Below are 21847 nucleotides of genomic sequence, written 5' to 3' on the forward strand. Positions count from 1 at the left end.
CCACATCGATACCTCTTCCAGGTAACCCTGACCCACACCCACATCGATACCTCTTCCAGGTAACCCAAACCCACATCGATACCTCTTCAAGGTAAACCTGACCCAAACCCACATCGATGCCTCTTCGAGGTTACCCTGACCCAAACCCACATCGATACCTCTTCCAGGTAACTTTAGTAACTTGACAAGGAATGCCCACATGCAATTCATTATTACTTTCCTTTACTTTGAACCTCATAAATTAAAAGGTGCACAGCCATGTAGGAACGGTACAAACACAGCAAAGCGATACAGCCCACTCATCCTGTGGTAGAGTCACATTGAACAGGTACAACTCTGGGTGATGACATCATCAAAGGGGAATGTTCAAGGCCAATAATAACCATGAACACATCAAATCAAATCAAATTTATTTATATAGCCCTTCGTACATCAGCTGATATCTCAAAGTGCTGTACAGAAACCCAGCCTAAAACCCCAAACAGCAAGCAATGCAGGTGTAGAAGCACGTTGGTTAGGAAAAACTCCCTAGAAAGGCCAAAACCAAGGAAGAAACCTAGAGAGGAACCAGGCTATGTGGGGTGGCCTGTCCTCTTCTGGCTGTGCCGGGTAGAGATTATAACAGAACATGGCCAAGATGTTCAAATGTTCATAAATGACCAGCATGGTCGAATAATAATAAGGCAGAACAGTTGAAACTGGAGCAGCAGCACGGCCAGGTGGACTGGGGACAGCAAGGAGTCATCATGTCAGGTAGTCCTGGGGCATGGTCCTAGGGTTCAGGTCCTCCGAGAGAGAGAAAGAAAGAGAATTAGAGAGAGCATATGTGGGGTGGCCAGTCCTCTTCCGGCTGTGCCGGGTGGAGATTATAACAGAACATGGCCAAGATGTTCAAATGTTCATAAATGACCAGCATGGTCGAATAATAATAAGGTAGAACAGTTGAAACTGGAGCAGCAGCACGGCAAGGTGGACTGGGGACAGCAAGGAGTCATCATGTCAGGTAGTCCTGGGGCATGGTCCTAGGGCTCAGGTCCTCCGAGAGAGAGAAGGAGAGAATTAGAGAACGCACCCTTAGATTCACACAGGACACCGAATTGGACAGGAGAAGTACTCCAGATATAACAAACTGACCCCAGCCCCCCGAAACATAAACTACTGCAGCATAAATACTGGAGGCTGAGAAAGGAGGGGTCAGGAGACACTGTGGCCCCACCCGAGGACACCCCCGGACAGGGCCAAACAGGAAGGATATAACCCCACCCACTTTGCCAAAGCATAGCCCCCACACCACTAGAGGGATATCTTCAACCACCAACTTACCATCCTGAGACAAAGCTGAGTATAGCCCGCAAAGATCTCCGCCATGGCACAACCCAAGGGGGGGTGCCAACCCAGACAGGATGACCACATCAGTGAATCAACCCACTCAGGTGACACACCCCTTCCAGGGACGGCATGAGAGAGCCCCAGTAAGCCAGTGACTCAGCCCCTGTAATAGGGTTAGAGGCAGAGAATCCCAGTGGAAAGAGGGGAACCGGCCAGGCAGAGACAGCAAGGGTGGTTCGTTGCTCCAGAGCCTTTCCGTTCACCTTCCCACTCCTGGGCCAGACTAGACTCAATCATATGACCCACTGAAGAGATGAGTCTTCAGTAAAGACTTAAAGGTTGAGACCGAGTTTGCGTCTCTGACATGGGTAGGCAGACCGTTCCATAAAAATGGAGCTCTATAGGAGAAAGCCCTGCCTCCAGCTGTTTGCTTAGAAATTCTAGGGACAATTAGGAGGCCTGCGTCTTGTGACCGTAGCGTACGTGTAGGTATGTACGGCAGGACCAAATCAGAGAGATAGGTAGGAGCAAGCCCATGTAATGCTTTGTAGGTTAGCAGTAAAACATTGAAATCAGCCCTTGCTTTGACAGGAAGCCAGTGTAGGGAGGCTAGCACTGGAGTAATATGATCAAATTTTTGGGTTCTAGTCAGGATTCTAGCAGCCGTATTTAGCACTAACTGAAGTTTATTTAGTGCTTTATCCGGGTAGCCGGAAAGTAGAGCATTGCAGTAGTCTAACCTAGAAGTGACAAAAGCATGGATTAATTTTTCTGCATCATTTTTGGACAGAAAGTTTCTGATTTTTGCAATGTTACGTAGATGGAAAAAAGCTGTCCTTGAAATTGGTCTTAATATGTTCTTCAAAAGAGAGATCAGGGTCCAGAGTAATGCCGAGGTCCTTCACAGTTTTATTTGAAACGACTGTACAACCATTAAGATTAATTGTCAGATTCAACAGAAGATCTCTTTGTTTCTTGGGACCTAGAACAAGCATCTCTGTTTTGTCCGAGTTTAAAAGTAGAAAGTTTGCTGCCATCCACTTCCTTATGTCTGAAACACATGCTTCTAGCAAGGGCAATTTTGGGGCTTCACCATGTTTCATTGAAATGTACAGCTGTGTGTCATCCGCATAGCAGTGAAAGTTAACATTATGTTTTCGAATAACATCCCCAAGAGGTAAAATATATAGTGAAAACAATAGTGGTCCTAAAACGGAACCTTGAGGAACACCGAAATTTACAGTTGATTTGTCAGAGGACAAACCATTCACAGAGACAAACTGATATCTTTCCGACAGATAAGATCTAAACCAGGCCAGAACTTGTCCGTGTAGACTAATTTGGGTTTCCAATCTCTCCAAAAGAATGTGGTGATCGATGATTACATGAATAGTAATCGTACTATACTGCAGTACAATAACATACTATACTAACATACTACTAACATACTATACTAACTACAATAACATATTGAATATTATTATTGATATAGTGTCCACTCTATAACACTTCTCCCCCCCTTAATTTCAATCCCCCCTGTGAGGAAAAAACATAAGATTAACAAGTAAACCACGTTTTCTTTTCAACACTAGAACTTCTGCTAGTGTTACTGTAAATGTAAACGAACAAAAAAATGACAGTCATTATTTATTTTCAACAAAGTCTGCTGTTCCAAACAAACGCTAACACCACAAGCCTCTCAGTCTCAACTACAGAGTTAGTCTTTCAGGAAGCTTGTGGCTGTATTCTGCGCAGTACTCCTGCTGTGCCACGAAGGCGTCTCCCATGCCCTTGCTCCTCAGATACTGTTTCCTGTGGTGTTTCAACTTGTATACCACCCGCCGTGGTTCTGTCTGCAACCGTGGCCTTTTCTTCGTCATAGCGCAGGCAGATGTGGTCCCTGTGTCTGCATATGACTCGACCATCAGTCAGTTTGACCACAGAGGAGACTGGACAGCTCTGACACTGATACCTGGGAACTAACGCTGGCTGCTTGTGAAGTTCTGGATAGAGACAGTGTCATTGGGTTTTAACTGTCTGCCTCGCGTGGTGGTCATGTCTCTCTTCTTCTTACGTTCCACTCCTGCTTTGATGTCCGGACTCGGTAGATCAAGGTGAGCTTTTGGCTTTTTGCCCATCAACATCTCAACTGGAGCTTGACCTGTTGTTATTTGTGGCATGATGCGGTACTGGAACAAGAACCGAGAGAGCTTAGTTGTGATGGTTCCCCCAGTCATCTTTTTGAGCCCCTCTTTCAGTGTCTGTACAGCCCGCTCCACTAAGTCGTTCGAGGCCGTGTGAAACGGAGCGTTGCGGACATGGCGAATCCCGTTTCTCAGCATTCATTCTTGGAACAAATCACAGGTTTGTTGCGTTGTCGGACACAAGAGAGCCAGACAGACCAAGGGTTGCAAACACCTGCCGAAGCTTTTCGATTGTTGTGGTCACTGTGATGTTGCTCATGATGGTAGCCTGCAGCCACTGGGAGTGTGCGTCCACCATGACAAGGGACATGTGACCCACGAAAGGACCTGCAAAGTCTATGTGCAGCCTGGACCATGGGTGGTCAGGCCACTCCCACCGATGTAGTGGCGTGGGCGGAGCCATCTTCTGATTGATCTGGTGCTCAGAACATGATTTCACTTTGTTTTCTACATCCTGATCCATGTTAGGCCACCAGATGTACAATCTGGCTAAACTTTTCATCCGAGAGGCACCCGGGTGAGCCTCATGGACCTCATCCATGACTTGTGCATGGCCAGTGGCCGGAACAACCACTCTGCAGCCATCCTGCACACATCCTGCACACTCAGCTCAGTTTTGCACTTGCGTAAGGTCTCAGTCCCTCATCCTCTATGACGGGAGGCCAACCCTGTATAAGGAATCTTTTAACTTGGCAAGGATAGGATCCCGGTCTGTCCACTGTTTGATCTATTTGATACCTGATGTGGAATATAGGTCCATGTAGTCATGGCTCTATGTAGGACTATGCCCCTCCCATAGTCTGTTTTGGACTTAGGGACTGTGAAGAGACCTCTGCTGGCATCAGATACATGACATGGAATATAGGTCCATGTATTCATGACTCTATGTAGGACTATGCCCCTCCCATAGTCTGTTCTGGACTTAGGGACTGTGAAGAGACCTCTGGTGGCATGTCTTGTGGGGTATGAATGGGTGTCCGAGCTGTGTGCTAGTAGTTTAAACAGACAGCTCAGTGCATTCAGAATGTCAATGCTTCTTACGAAAACAAATATTGATGAAGTCAATCTGTCCCCTACTTTGAGCCAGGAGAGATTAAATGAGCTGGGCTTGGGTCATTGATAAGTCATTACTTCCATGCAGCCTTGAAATGCGTGGACAGAGTCCAGGAGCCAAGATGGATTTGGATGGACTTCGTCATTCCTGTAGAGCATCCTCTGTTTCCCGAAGGTGTTAAAGTTATCTATAAAAGTTATTCCAACAGAGCTACAGTAAACTTTTAGCCAGGTGTGTAATGCCAGTAGCTTGCTGAATCTTTCACTACCGCGGCCCAACGATGGTTATGGATTCACAGAATTCCATCTAAGTCAGCAGGTGCGGTCTGCCAACTAATTATACTGCTGAGAAAACATTCCATAACTGCAGGTGGCAGTACCTGTTCATACCTGTTCAGACAACACCCTCCAGGGGGCAGTAAATCACTAACCTTGTCTTTATACCTGTTCAGACTACACTCTCCAGGGGGCAGTAGGTGGTAGGCAACTGTAACGTTTGTTTGTGAACTACCAATACTCTCCTAGAAGTAGAAGAAGAAATGGACTACTTTGAAATGGAGAGAGTCCTTAAAGGCGCTGCCCGTGCTGTCACAGAAGAGCCCAGTGTGTGGATAGGAGATGGGCTCAAGTGTATTTAACTCCATTTCATACTGTATTATCCAGTAACATACTCCTTTAATATGGTGCACTGCTACTACTAAAAATGACACCTTTTCATTGTTCATAGATTTCAGACACATGACTGCAGTTGTTGTTGGTATTTGTTATTATTGGTTTGGTGATTGTTGTGTGTTACAGAGGAGATCTAAACTTTGGGGGGAGGTGTCCGAGTCTCGGCCCAGGCAGAGTAGCCCTGAGGAGGGCAGGCCGACTGCCGTGGGGGGTGGTGGGCTGGAGCTGGCCTCACGTCTCCAGTTACTCAGTAAAGACTCCCACTCACTCGGAGAGGAGCCTGCAGGACTGCTGGACCCTGGACATAGGTCCCCTGTGGGCGGAGCAAGGTAACCTCACTGCATTAATATATTCCACTAGGTAACATCACTACATTAATATATTCCACTAGGTAACATCTCTACATTAATATATTCCACTAGGTAACCTCACTGCATTAATATATTCCACTAGGTAACATCTCTACATTAATATATTCCACTAGGTAACATCTCTACATTAATATATTCCACTAGGTAACATCCCTTACATTAATATATTCCACTAGGTAACATCTCTACATTAATATATTCCACTAGGTAACATCACTACATTAATATATTCCACTAGGTAACATCTCTACATTAATATATTCCACTAGGTAACATCTCTACATTAATATATTCCACTAGGTAACATCACTACATTAATATATTCCACTAGGTAACATCTCTACATTAATATATTCCACTAGGTAACATCTCTACATTAATATATTCCACTTGGTAACATGTATGAGCATGTATTTCTGTGTTCTTGGTAACAACAGAGTTAGCATGTATTTCTCTGTGTTCTAGGCAACAGCACAGTGAGCATGTATTTCTCTGTGTCCTAGGTAACAGCACAGTGAGCATGTATTTCTGTGTTCTAGGTAACAACAGTGTTATCATGTATTTCTCTGTGTTCTTGCAGATGTCGCCAAGACAATGGAGAGACTAAAGAGTAGGTTTTAGATTGCTGGGTAAACACCGCCTCTTCCTATCTACATAAAAACCTAACATGAACTAACTCTCTATTCGCTACACCAGTAGCCTAATGATAACTCTTTCCTCTCCAAGTAGTGTTCTAAAGACAACTGTCTCTTTAACTAGTTCCCTAATGATAACTGTCTCTTTAACTAGTGCCCCAATGATAACTGTCTCTTTAACTAGTGCCCTAATGATAACTGTCTCTACACCAGTAGCCTAATGATAACTCTTTCCTCTCCAAAGTAGTGTTCTAAAGACAACTGTCTCTTTAACTAGTGCCACAATGATAACCTCTCTCTAGACTTGTGCCCAAATGATAATCTATCTCTAACTAGTACCCTAATGATAACCGTCTCTCTAGACTAGTGCCCTAATGATAACCTCTCTCTAGACTAGTGCCCTAATGATAACTGTCTCTCTAGACTAGTGCCCTAATGATAACTGTCTTTCTAACTAGTGCCCTAATGATAACCTCTCTCTAGACTAGTGCCCTAATGATAACGTCTCTCTAGACTAGTGCCCTAATGATAACTGTCTCTCTAGACTAGTGTCCTAATGATAACTGTCTCTCTAGACTAGTGCCCTAACGATAACTGTCTCTCTAGACTAGTGCCCTAATGATAACTGTCTCTCTAGACTAGTGCCCTAATGATAACGTCTCTCTAGACTAGTGCCCCAATGATAACCTCTCTCTAACTAGTGCCCTAATGATAACCTCTGTCTAGACTAGTGCCCTAATGATAACTGTCTCTCTAACTAGTGCCCTAATGATAACCTCTGTCTAACTAGTGCCCTAATGATAACCTCTCTCTAGACTAGTGCCCTAATGATAACTGTCTCTCTAGACTAGTGCCCCAATGATAACCTCTCTCTAGACTAGTGCCCTAATGATAACTGTCTCTCTAGACTAGTGCCCTAATGATAACCTCTCTATAGACTAGTGCCCTAATGATAACTGTCTCTCTAGACTAGTGCCCCAATGATAACCTCTCTCTAGACTAGTGCCCTAATGATAACGTCTCTAGACTAGGGCATAATGATAACCTCTCTCTAGACTAGTGCCCTAATGATAACCTCTCTCTAGACTAGTGCCCCAATGATAACCTCTCTCTAGACTAGTGCCCTAATGATAATCTCTCTAACTAGTGCCCTAATGATAACCTCTGTCTAGACTAGTGCCCTAATGATAACCTCTCTATAGACTAGTGCCCTAATGATAACTGTCTCTCTAGACTAGTGCCCCAATGATAACCTCTCTCTAGACTAGTGCCCCAATGATAACTGTCTCTCTAGACTAGTGCCCTAATGATAATCTCTCTAACTAGTGCCCCAATGATAACCTCTCTCTAGACTAGTGCCCTAATGATAATCTCTCTAACTAGTGTCCTAATGATAACTGTCTCTCTAGACTAGTGCTCTAGTCAGTTACTCCAAGGTTCTGTGATGTTTGTTGTTGTGATATCCGCTGACCCTAATGATAACTGTCTCTCTAGACTAGTGCTCTAATGATAACTGTCTCTCTAGACTAGTGCTCTAATGATTTCTGTCTCTCCAGACGAGTGCTCTAATGATTTCTGTCTCTCTAGACTAGTGCTCTAATGATTTCTGTCTCTCTAGACTAGTGCTCTAATGATAACTGTCTCTCTAGACTAGTGCTCTAATGATTTCTGTCTCTCTAGACTAGTGCTCCAATCAGTTCCTCCAAGGTTCTGTGATGTTTGTTGTTGTGATATCCGCTGGCCCTAATGATAACTGTCTCTCTAGACTAGTGCTCTAATGATAATTGTTTCTCTAGACTAGTGCTCTAAAATAACTGTCTCTCTAGACTAGTGCTCTAATGATTTATGTCTCTCTAGACCAGTGCCCTAATGATAACCTCTCTAGACTAGTGCCCTAATGATAACTGTCTCTATAGACTAGTGCCCTAATGATAACTGTCTCTCTAACTAGTGCCCTAATGATAACCTCTCTCTAGACTAGTGCTCTAGTCAGTTCCTCCAAGGTTCTGTGATGGTTGTTGTTGTGATATCCGCCGGCCCTAATGATAACTGTCTCTCTAGACTAGTGCTCTAATGATTTAGCGGCGTTTTTACTGACATTTTGCTATGCCATTTGCAATGCTTTTTTTTTACATTTCATATACATCAATAAACATTTATGTGCTCAGTTCTCGTACATGAAAAAAACACTTTAGTATACTTTGGTATAAATACTGTCATATTTACTGTAGTATATTTTAGTTTTCACAGTTAACTATAGTATAAATACTGTAGTTAAAGAAAACTGTAGCATTTACTATAGTAATTTAGGTAACACTTTACCTGACACCCTGTCATATGTTATGACACAGTCATAACCATGTCATAATATATTATAACAGCTGACATAACATGTCATAATAATGTCATATCACTGTCATGACTCATATATTTACACCTTTTTGACATACATTGCGTTATTTTATGACACCTACAGGAGTGTCAAAACTCACATTTATTCAAATGAATTTTTTCCCTGCCAAGACGTCTCCTTTCTTTGAAAGTTTGTTTCTTAAATCAGTTGTTGTACTTAATTATTTACTCATGTTTTTTTCCATTATATTTTGAATGACTTGTAGAAAATACACATAATGACACCGTCAAAAATCATTATGACCATCATAATCATATAAGCCAGATAGGCCTATCACATTCAGGCCCTTATATCAGTCATCAGTCAAAAAGAGGGTGTGTGGCCTCCCGAGTGGCTCAGCGGTCTAAGGCACTGCATCCGGGTTCGATCCCGGGCTGTGTCGCAGCCAGTTCGCAACCGGGAGACCCATGAGGTGACAATTGGCCCAACATCGTCCGGATTAGGGGAGGGTTTGGCCAGCCGGACGTACTTGTCCCAACGTACTCTAGCGACTCCTGTGGTTGGCCGGGCGCATGCACGCTGACATGGTTTCCAGTTGTAAAATGTTTCCTCCACGACATTGGTGTGGCTGGCTTCCAGTTTAGGCGAGCAGTGTGTCAAGAAGTAGTGCCGCTTGGCACGGTCGTGTTTCGTCATAACCCTCACCCCTCTCGAGTCCATATGGGCTTTGCAGCGATGTTACAAGACTAAAAATTGGGGAGAAAAAGGTGTAAGAAGTACTACACAAAAAATAACTAAATAAGAGGGTGTCTTGTCCTGCTCCTGAAATCTGCCCCAGCATTTACCCAGTCATCAGCACCATTTACCCCAGTTATCAGCAACATTTACCCCAGTCATCAGCACCATTTACCCCAGTCATCATCAGCATTTACCCCAGTCATCAGCACCATTTACCCCAGTCATCAGCACCATTTACCCCAGTCATCATCAGCATTTACCCCAGTCATCATCAGCATTTACCCCAGTCATCAGCACCATTTACCCCAGTCATCATCAGCATTTACCCCAGTCATCAGCACCATTTACCCCAGTCATCATCAGCATTTACCCCAGTCATCAACAACATTTACCCCAGTCATCATCAACATTTACCCCAGTCATCAACAACATTTACCCCAGTCATCATCAACATTTACCCCAGTCATCAGCACCATTTACCCCAGTCATCAGCACCATTTACCCCAGTCATCAACAACATTTACCCCAGTCATCAGCACCATTTACCCCAGTCATCAGCACCATTTACCCCAGTCATCAGCACCATTTACCCCAGTCATCAGCAACAGTTACCCCAATCATCAGCACCATTTACCCCAGTCATCAGCAACATTTACCCCAGTCATCAGCAACATTTACCCCAGTCATCAGCAACATTTACCCCAGTCATCAGCAACATTTACCCAGCAACATTTACCCCAGTCATCAGCAACATTTACCCCAGTCATCAGCACCATTTACCCCAGTCATCAGCACCATTTACCCCAGTCATCAACAACATTTACCCCAGTCATCATCAGCATTTACCCCAGTCATCAGCACCATTTACCCCAGTCATCAGCACCATTTACCCCAGTCATCAACAACATTTACCCCAGTCATCATCAGCATTTACCCCAGTCATCAGCACCATTTACCCCAGTCATCAGCACCATTTACCCCAGTCATCAGCAACATTTACCCCAGTCATCAACAACATTTACCCCAGTCATCAGAAGCATTTACCCCAGTCATCAGCACCATTTACCCCAGTCATCAGCACCATTTACCCCAGTCATCAGAAGCATTTACCCCAGTCATCAACAACATTTACCCCAGTCATCAACAACATTTACCCCAGTCATCAGCACCATTTACCCCAGTCATCAGCACCATTTACCCCAGTCATCAGAAGCATTTACCCCAGTCATCAGCACCATTTACCCCAGTCATCAGCACCATTTACCCCAGTCATCAGCACCATTTACCCCAGTCATCAGCACCATTTACCCCAGTCATCAGCACCATTTACCCCAGTCATCAGCACCATTTACCCCAGTCATCAGCACCATTTACCCCAGTCATCAGCAACATTTACCCCAGTCATCAGAAGCATTTACCCCAGTCATCAGCACCATTTACCCCAGTCATCAGAAGCATTTACCCCAGTCATCAACAACATTTACCCCAGTCATCAGCAACATTTACCCCAGTCATCAGCACCATTTACCCCAGTCATCAGCACCATTTACCCCAGTCATCAGAAGCATTTACCCCAGTCATCAACAACATTTACCCCAGTCATCAGCAACATTTACCCCAGTCATCAGCAACATTTACCCCAGTCATCAGCAACATTTACCCCAGTCATCTGCAACATTTACCCCAGTCATCAGAAACATTTACCCCAGTCATCAACAACATTTACCCCAGTCATCAACAACATTTACCCCAGTCATCAACAACATTTACCCCAGTCATCAGAAACATTTACCCCAGTCATCAACAACATTTACCCCAGTCATCAGAAACATTTACCCCAGTCATCAACAACATTTACCCCAGTCATCAGAAACATTTACCCCAGTCATCAGAAACATTTACCCCAGTCATCAGAAACATTTACCCCAGTCATCAGAAACATTTACCCCAGTCATCAGCAACATTTACCCCAGTCATTCAGCAACATTTACCCCAGTCATCAGCAACATTTACCCCAGTCATCAGCACCATTTACCCCAGTCATCAGCAACATTTACCCCAGTCATCAGAAGCATTTACCCCAGTCATCAACAACATTTACCCCAGTCATCAGCAACATTTACCCCAGTCATCAGCAACATTTACCCCAGTCATCTGCACCATTTACCCCAGTCATCAACAACATTTACCCCAGTCATCAGCAACATTTACCCCAGTCATCAGAAACATTTACCCCAGTCATCAGCAACATTTACCCAGCAACATGTACCCCAGTCATCAGAAACATTTACCCCAGTCATCAGCAACATTTACCCAGCAACATGTACCCCAGTCATCAGCAACATTTACCCCAGTCATCAGCAACATTTACCCCAGTCATTCAGCAACATTTACCCCAGTCATCAGCAACATGTACCCCAGTCATCAGCAACATTTACCCCAGTCATCAGCACCATTTACCCCAGTCATCAGAAGCATTTACCCCAGTCATCAACAACATTTACCCCAGTCATCAGCACCATTTACCCCAGTCATCAACAACATTTACCCCAGTCATCAGAAGCATTTACCCCAGTCATCAGCACCATTTACCCAGTCATCAACAACATTTACCCCAGTCATCAGCAACATTTACCCAGTCATCATCAACATTTACCCCAGTCATCAGCACCATTTACCCCAGTCATCAGCAACATTTACCCAGCAACATTTACCCCAGTCATCATCAACATTTACCCCAGTCATCAGCACCATTTACCCCAGTCATCAGAAGCATTTACCCCAGTCATCAGCAACATTTACCCAGCAACATTTACCCCAGTCATTCAGCAACATTTACCCCAGTCATCAGCAACATTTACCACAGTCATCAGCACCATTTACCCCAGTCATCACCAACATTTACCCCAGCCATCAGAAGCATTTACCCCAGTCATCAACAACATTTACCCCAGTCATCAGCAACATTTACCCCAGTCATCAGCAACATTTACCCCAGTCATCAGCACCATTTACCCCAGTCATCAGAAGCATTTACCCCAGTCATCAACAACATTTACCCCAGTCATTCAGCAACATTTACCCCAGTCATCTGCAACATTTACCCCAGTCATCAACAACATTTACCCCAGTCATCAGAAGCATTTACCCCAGTCATCAGCACCATTTACCCCAGTCATCATCAACATTTACCCCAGTCATCAACAACATTTACCCCAGTCATCAGCAACATTTACCCAGTCATCATCAACATTTACCCCAGTCATCAGCACCATTTACCCCAGTCATCATCAGCATTTACCCCAGTCATCAGCAACATTTACCCCAGTCATCAACAACATTTACCCCAGTCATCAGCACCATTTACCCCAGTCATCAGAAGCATTTACCCCAGTCATCAACAACATTTACCCCAGTCATCAGCAACATTTACCCAGTCATCATCAACATTTACCCCAGTCATCATCAGCATTTACCCCAGTCATCAGCACCATTTACCCCAGTCATCAACAACATTTACCCTAGTCATCATCAGCATTTACCCCAGTCATCAGCACCATTTACCCCAGTCATCAGCACCATTTACCCCAGTCATCAACAACATTTACCCCAGTCATCATCAGCATTTACCCCAGTCATCAGCACCATTTACCCCAGTCATCAGCACCATTTACCCCAGTCATCAACAACATTTACCCCAGTCATCATCAGCATTTACCCCAGTCATCAGCACCATTTACCCCAGTCATCAGCACCATTTACCCCAGTCATCAGCAACATTTACCCCAGTCATCAACAACATTTACCCCAGTCATCAGAAGCATTTACCCCAGTCATCAGCACCATTTACCCCAGTCATCAGCACCATTTACCCCAGTCATCAGAAGCATTTACCCCAGTCATCAACAACATTTACCCCAGTCATCAACAACATTTACCCCAGTCATCAGCACCATTTACCCCAGTCATCAGCACCATTTACCCCAGTCATCAGAAGCATTTACCCCAGTCATCAGCACCATTTACCCCAGTCATCAGCACCATTTACCCCAGTCATCAGCACCATTTACCCCAGTCATCAGCACCATTTACCCCAGTCATCAGCACCATTTACCCCAGTCATCAGCACCATTTACCCCAGTCATCAGCACCATTTACCCCAGTCATCAGAAGCATTTACCCCAGTCATCAGCACCATTTACCCCAGTCATCAGAAGCATTTACCCCAGTCATCAACAACATTTACCCCAGTCATCAGCAACATTTACCCCAGTCATCAGCACCATTTACCCCAGTCATCAGCACCATTTACCCCAGTCATCAGAAGCATTTACCCCAGTCATCAACAACATTTACCCCAGTCATCAGCAACATTTACCCCAGTCATCAGCAACATTTACCCCAGTCATCAGCAACATTTACCCCAGTCATCTGCAACATTTACCCCAGTCATCAGAAACATTTACCCCAGTCATCAACAACATTTACCCCAGTCATCAACAACATTTACCCCAGTCATCAACAACATTTACCCCAGTCATCAGAAACATTTACCCCAGTCATCAACAACATTTACCCCAGTCATCAGAAACATTTACCCCAGTCATCAACAACATTTACCCCAGTCATCAGAAACATTTACCCCAGTCATCAACAACATTTACCCCAGTCATCAGAAACATTTACCCCAGTCATCAGCAACATTTACCCCAGTCATTCAGCAACATTTACCCCAGTCATCAGCAACATTTACCCCAGTCATCAGCACCATTTACCCCAGTCATCAGCAACATTTACCCCAGTCATCAGAAGCATTTACCCCAGTCATCAACAACATTTACCCCAGTCATCAGCAACATTTACCCCAGTCATCAGCAACATTTACCCCAGTCATCTGCACCATTTACCCCAGTCATCAACAACATTTACCCCAGTCATCAGCAACATTTACCCCAGTCATCAGAAACATTTACCCCAGTCATCAGCAACATTTACCCAGCAACATGTACCCCAGTCATCAGAAACATTTACCCCAGTCATCAGAAACATTTACCCCAGTCATCAGCAACATTTACCCAGCAACATGTACCCCAGTCATCAGCAACATTTACCCCAGTCATCAGCAACATTTACCCCAGTCATTCAGCAACATTTACCCCAGTCATCAGCAACATGTACCCCAGTCATCAGCAACATTTACCCCAGTCATCAGCACCATTTACCCCAGTCATCAGAAGCATTTACCCCAGTCATCAACAACATTTACCCCAGTCATCAGCACCATTTACCCCAGTCATCAACAACATTTACCCCAGTCATCAGAAGCATTTACCCCAGTCATCAGCACCATTTACCCAGTCATCAACAACATTTACCCCAGTCATCAGCAACATTTACCCAGTCATCATCAACATTTACCCCAGTCATCAGCACCATTTACCCCAGTCATCAGCAACATTTACCCAGCAACATTTACCCCAGTCATCATCAACATTTACCCCAGTCATCAGCACCATTTACCCCAGTCATCAGAAGCATTTACCCCAGTCATCAGCAACATTTACCCAGCAACATTTACCCCAGTCATTCAGCAACATTTACCCCAGTCATCAGCAACATTTACCACAGTCATCAGCACCATTTACCCCAGTCATCACCAACATTTACCACAGTCATCAGCACCATTTACCCCAGTCATCACCAACATTTACCCCAGCCATCAGAAGCATTTACCCCAGTCATCAACAACATTTACCCCAGTCATCAACAACATTTACCCCAGTCATCAGCAACATTTACCCCAGTCATCAGCAACATTTACCCCAGTCATCAGCAACATTTACCCCAGTCATCTGCAACATTTACCCCAGTCATCAGAAACATTTACCCCAGTCATCAACAACATTTACCCCAGTCATCAACAACATTTACCCCAGTCATCAACAACATTTACCCCAGTCATCAGAAACATTTACCCCAGTCATCAACAACATTTACCCCAGTCATCAGAAACATTTACCCCAGTCATCAACAACATTTACCCCAGTCATCAGAAACATTTACCCCAGTCATCAGAAACATTTACCCCAGTCATCAGAAACATTTACCCCAGTCATCAGCAACATTTACCCCAGTCATTCAGCAACATTTACCCCAGTCATCAGCAACATTTACCCCAGTCATCAGCACCATTTACCCCAGTCATCAGCAACATTTACCCCAGTCATCAGAAGCATTTACCCCAGTCATCAACAACATTTACCCCAGTCATCAGCAACATTTACCCCAGTCATCAGCAACATTTACCCCAGTCATCTGCACCATTTACCCCAGTCATCAACAACATTTACCCCAGTCATCAGCAACATTTACCCCAGTCATCAGAAACATTTACCCCAGTCATCAGCAACATTTACCCAGCAACATGTACCCCAGTCATCAGAAACATTTACCCCAGTCATCAGAAACATTTACCCCAGTCATCAGCAACATTTACCCAGCAACATGTACCCCAGTCATCAGCAACATTTACCCCAGTCATCAGCAACATTTACCCCAGTCATTCAGCAACATTTACCCCAGTCATCAGCAACATGTACCCCAGTCATCAGCAACATTTACCCCAGTCATCAGCACCATTTACCCCAGTCATCAGAAGCATTTACCCCAGTCATCAACAACATTTACCCCAGTCATCAGCACCATTTACCCCAGTCATCAACAACATTTACCCCAGTCATCAGAAGCATTTACCCCAGTCATCAGCACCATTTACCCAGTCATCAACAACATTTACCCCAGTCATCAGCAACATTTACCCAGTCATCATCAACATTTACCCCAGTCATCAGCACCATTTACCCCAGTCATCAGCAACATTTACCCAGCAACATTTACCCCAGTCATCATCAACATTTACCCCAGTCATCAGCACCATTTACCCCAGTCATCAGAAGCATTTACCCCAGTCATCAGCAACATTTACCCAGCAACATTTACCCCAGTCATTCAGCAACATTTACCCCAGTCATCAGCAACATTTACCACAGTCATCAGCACCATTTACCCCAGTCATCACCAACATTTACCCCAGCCATCAGAAGCATTTACCCCAGTCATCAACAACATTTACCCCAGTCATCAGCAACATTTACCCCAGTCATCAGCAACATTTACCCCAGTCATCAGCACCATTTACCCCAGTCATCAGAAGCATTTACCCCAGTCATCAACAACATTTACCCCAGTCATTCAGCAACATTTACCCCAGTCATCTGCAACATTTACCCCAGTCATCAACAACATTTACCCCAGTCATCAGAAGCATTTACCCCAGTCATCAGCACCATTTACCCCAGTCATCATCAACATTTACCCCAGTCATCAACAACATTTACCCCAGTCATCAGCAACATTTACCCAGTCATCATCAACATTTACCCCAGTCATCAGCACCATTTACCCCAGTCATCATCAGCATTTACCCCAGTCATCAGCAACATTTACCCCAGTCATCAACAACATTTACCCCAGTCATCAGCACCATTTACCCCAGTCATCAGAAGCATTTACCCCAGTCATCAACAACATTTACCCCAGTCATCAGCAACATTTACCCAGTCATCATCAACATTTACCCCAGTCATCATCAGCATTTACCCCAGTCATCAGCACCATTTACCCCAGTCATCAGCACCATTTACCCCAGTCATCAGCAACATTTACCCCAGTCATCATCAACATTTACCCCAGTCATCAGCACCATTTACCCAGTCATCATCAACATTTACCCCAGTCATCAGCACCATTTACCCCAGTCATCAGAAGCATTTACCCCAGTCATCAGCAACATTTACCCCAGTCATCAGAAGCATTTACCCCAGTCATCAGCAACATTTACCCAGCAACATTTACCCCAGTCATCAGCAACATTTACCCCAGTCATCAGCAACATTTACCCCAGTCATCAACAACATTTACCCCAGTCATCAGAAGCATTTACCCAGTCATCATCAACATTTACCCCAGTCATCAACAACATTTACCCCAGTCATCAACAACATTTACCCCAGTCATCAACAACATTTACCCCAGTCATCAACAACATTTACCCCAGTCATCAGAAGCATTTACCCCAGTCATCATCAACATTTACCCCAGTCATCTGCAACATTTACCCCAGTCATCAACAACATTTACCCCAGTCATCAGAAGCATTTACCCAGTCATCATCAACATTTACCCCAGTCATCAACAACATTTACCCCAGTCATCAGCAACATTTACCCAGTCATCATCAACATTTACCCCAGTCATCAGCACCATTTACCCCAGTCATCAGAAGCCTTTACCCCAGTCATCAACAACATTTACCCCAGTCATCAGCAACATTTACCCCAGTCATCATCAGCATTTACCCCAGTCATCAGCACCATTTACCCCAGTCATCATCAACATTTACCCCAATCATCAGCACCATTTACCCCAGTCATCAGAAGCATTTACCCCAGTCATCAGCAACATTTACCCAGTCATCATCAACATTTACCCCAGTCATCATCAGCATTTACCCCAGTCATCAACAACATTTACCCCAGTCATCAGCAACATTTACCCAGTCATCATCAACATTTACCCCAGTCATCAGCACCATTTACCCCAGTCATCAGCACCATTTACCCCAGTCATCAGCACCATTTACCCCAGTCATCAGAAGCATTTACCCCAGTCATCAGCAACATTTACCCAGCAACATTTACCCCAGTCATCAGCAACATTTACCCCAGTCATCAGCAACATTTACCCCAGTCATCAGCACCATTTACCCCAGTCATCAGAAGCATTTACCCCAGTCATCAGCACCATTTACCCCAGTCATCAACAACATTTACCCCAGTCATCAGCAACATTTACCCCAGTCATCAGCACCATTTACCCCAGTCATCAGAAGCATTTACCCCAGTCATCAGCAACATTTACCCAGCAACATTTACCCCAGTCATCAGCAACATTTACCCCAGTCATCAGCAACATTTACCCCAGTCATCAGCACCATTTACCCCAGTCATCAGAAGCCTTTACCCCAGTCATCAACAACATTTACCCCAGTCATCAGCAACATTTACCCCAGTCATCATCAGCATTTACCCCAGTCATCAGCACCATTTACCCCAGTCATCATCAACATTTACCCCAATCATCAGCACCATTTACCCCAGTCATCAGAAGCATTTACCCCAGTCATCAGCAACATTTACCCAGTCATCATCAACATTTACCCCAGTCATCATCAGCATTTACCCCAGTCATCAACAACATTTACCCCAGTCATCAGCAACATTTACCCAGTCATCATCAACATTTACCCCAGTCATCAGCACCATTTACCCCAGTCATCAGCACCATTTACCCCAGTCATCAGCACCATTTACCCCAGTCATCAGAAGCATTTACCCCAGTCATCAGCAACATTTACCCAGCAACATTTACCCCAGTCATCAGCAACATTTACCCCAGTCATCAGCAACATTTACCCCAGTCATCAGCACCATTTACCCCAGTCATCAGAAGCATTTACCCCAGTCATCAGCACCATTTACCCCAGTCATCAACAACATTTACCCCAGTCATCAGCAACATTTACCCCAGTCATCAGCACCATTTACCCCAGTCATCAGAAGCATTTACCCCAGTCATCAGCAACATTTACCCAGCAACATTTACCCCAGTCATCAGCAACATTTACCCCAGTCATCAGCAACATTTACCCCAGTCATCAGCACCATTTACCCCAGTCATCAGAAGCATTTACCCCAGTCATCAACAACATTTACCCCAGTCATCAGCAACATTTACCCCAGTCATCAGCACCATTTACCCCAGTCATCAGCACCATTTACCCCAGTCATCAGAAGCATTTACCCCAGTCATCAACAACATTTACCCCAGTCATCAGCAACATTTACCCCAGTCATCAGCAACAGTTACCCCAATCATTCAGCAACATTTACCCCAGTCATCTGCAACATTTTCCCCAGTCATCAACAACATTTACCCCAGTCATCAGAAACATTTACCCCAGTCATCAGAAACATTTACCCCAGTCATCAGCAACATTTACCCCAGTCATCAGCAACATTTACCCCAGTCATTCAGCACCATTTACCCCAGTCATCAACAACATTTACCCAGCAACATGTACCCCAGTCATCAGAAGCATTTACCCCAGTCATCAACAACATTTACCCCAGTCATCAGCAACATTTACCCCAGTCATCAGCACCATTTACCCCAGTCATCAGAAGCATTTACCCCAGTCATTCAGCAACATTTACCCCAGTCATCTGCAACATTTACCCCAGTCATCAGAAGCATTTACCCCAGTCATCAGCACCATTTACCCCAGTCATCATCAACATTTACCCCAGTCATCAACAACATTTACCCCAGTCACCAGCACCATTTACCCCAGTCATCATCAGCATTTACCCCAGTCATCAGCAACATTTACCCCAGTCATCAACAACATTTACCCCAGTCATCATCAGCATTTACCCCAGTCATCAGCACCATTTACCCCAGTCATCAGAAGCATTTACCCCAGTCATCAGCGACATTTACCAAGCAACATTTACCCCAGTCATCAGCAACATTTACCCCAGTCATCAGCACCATTTACCCCAGTCATCAACAACATTTACCCCAGTCATCAGCACCATTTACCCCAGTCATCAGAAGCATTTACCCCAGTCATCAACAACATTTACCCCAGTCATCAACAACATTTACCCCAGTCATCAGCACCATTTACCCCAGTCATCAGCACCATTTACCCCAGTCATCAGAAGCATTTACCCCAGTCATCAGCGACATTTACCCAGCAACATTTACCCCAGTCATCAGCAACATTTACCCCAGTCATCAGCACCATTTACCCCAGTCATCATCAGCATTTACCCCAGTCATCAGCAACATTTACCCCAGTCATCAACAACATTTACCCCAGTCATCAGCACCATTTACCCCAGTCATCAGAAGCATTTACCCCAGTCATCAACAACATTTACCCTAGTCATCAGCAACATTTACCCAGTCATCATCAACATTTACCCCAGTCATCATCAGCATTTACCCCAGTCATCAGCACCATTTACCCCAGTCATCAGCACCATTTACCCCAGTCATCAGCAACATTTACCCCAGTCATCATCAACATTTACCCCAGTCATCAGCACCATTTACCCCAGTCATCAGAAGCATTTACCCCAGTCATCAGCACCATTTACCCCAGTCATCAGCAACATTTACCCCAGTCATCAACAACATTTACCCCAGTCATCAGCAACATTTACCCAGTCATCATCAACATTTACCCCAGTCATCAACAACATTTACCCCAGTCATCAACAACATTTACCCCAGTCATCAGAAGCATTTACCCAGTCATCATCAACATTTACCCCAGTCATCAACAACATTTACCCCAGTCATCAACAACATTTACCCCAGTCATCAGAAGCATTTACCCAGTCATCATCAACATTTACCCCAGTCATCTGCAACATTTACCCCAGTCATCAACAACATTTACCCCAGTCATCAGAAGCATTTACCCAGTCATCATCAACATTTACCCCAGTCATCAACAACATTTACCCCAGTCATCAGCAACATTTACCCAGTCATCATCAACATTTACCCCAGTCATCAGCACCATTTACCCCAGTCATCAGAAGCATTTACCCCAGTCATCAACAACATTTACCCCAGTCATCAGCAACATTTACCCCAGCCATCATCAGCATTTACCCCAGTCATCAGCACCATTTACCCCAGTCATCAACAACATTTACCCCAGTCATCAGCACCATTTACCCCAGTCATCAGAAGCATTTACCCCAGTCATCAACAACATTTACCCCAGTCATCAACAACATTTACCCCAGTCATCAGCACCATTTACCCCAGTCATCAGCACCATTTACCCCAGTCATCAGAAGCATTTACCCCAGTCATCAGCGACATTTACCCAGCAACATTTACCCCAGTCATCAGCAACATTTACCCCAGTCATCAGCAACATTTACCCCAGTCATCAGCACCATTTACCCCAGTCATCAGAAGCATTTACCCCAGTCATCAGCACCATTTACCCAGTCATCAACAACATTTACCCCAGTCATCAGCAACATTTACCCCAGTCATCAGCACCATTTACCCCAGTCATCAGAAGCATTTACCCCAGTCATCAGCAACATTTACCCAGCAACATTTACCCCAGTCATCAGCAACATTTACCCCAGTCATCAGCAACATTTACCCCAGTCATCAGCACCATTTACCCCAGTCATCAGAAGCATTTACCCCAGTCATCAACAACATTTACCCCAGTCATCAGCAACATTTACCCCAGTCATCATCAACATTTACCCCAGTCATCAGCAACATTTACCCCAGTCATCAGCACCATTTACCCCAGTCATCAGAAACATT

At 44.5% G+C, this 21847-nt stretch overlaps 1 protein-coding gene across 1 annotated transcript in view; it reads left to right on the forward strand.

Annotated features, from left to right (window-relative positions):
• The window catches only part of LOC135536060 (SH3 and multiple ankyrin repeat domains protein 3-like), a 140498-nt gene that overhangs the window by 105564 nt on the left and 13087 nt on the right, over positions 1-21847 (forward strand). Inside the window, 2 exon segments of the mRNA XM_064962453.1 lie at positions 5385-5587; positions 6210-6239. Of these exon segments, the coding sequence (XP_064818525.1) occupies positions 5385-5587; positions 6210-6239 (233 nt within the window).

This window comes from Oncorhynchus masou, unplaced genomic scaffold, assembly GCF_036934945.1.
Source record: "Oncorhynchus masou masou isolate Uvic2021 unplaced genomic scaffold, UVic_Omas_1.1 unplaced_scaffold_551, whole genome shotgun sequence".
Lineage (NCBI taxonomy): Eukaryota > Metazoa > Chordata > Actinopteri > Salmoniformes > Salmonidae > Oncorhynchus > Oncorhynchus masou.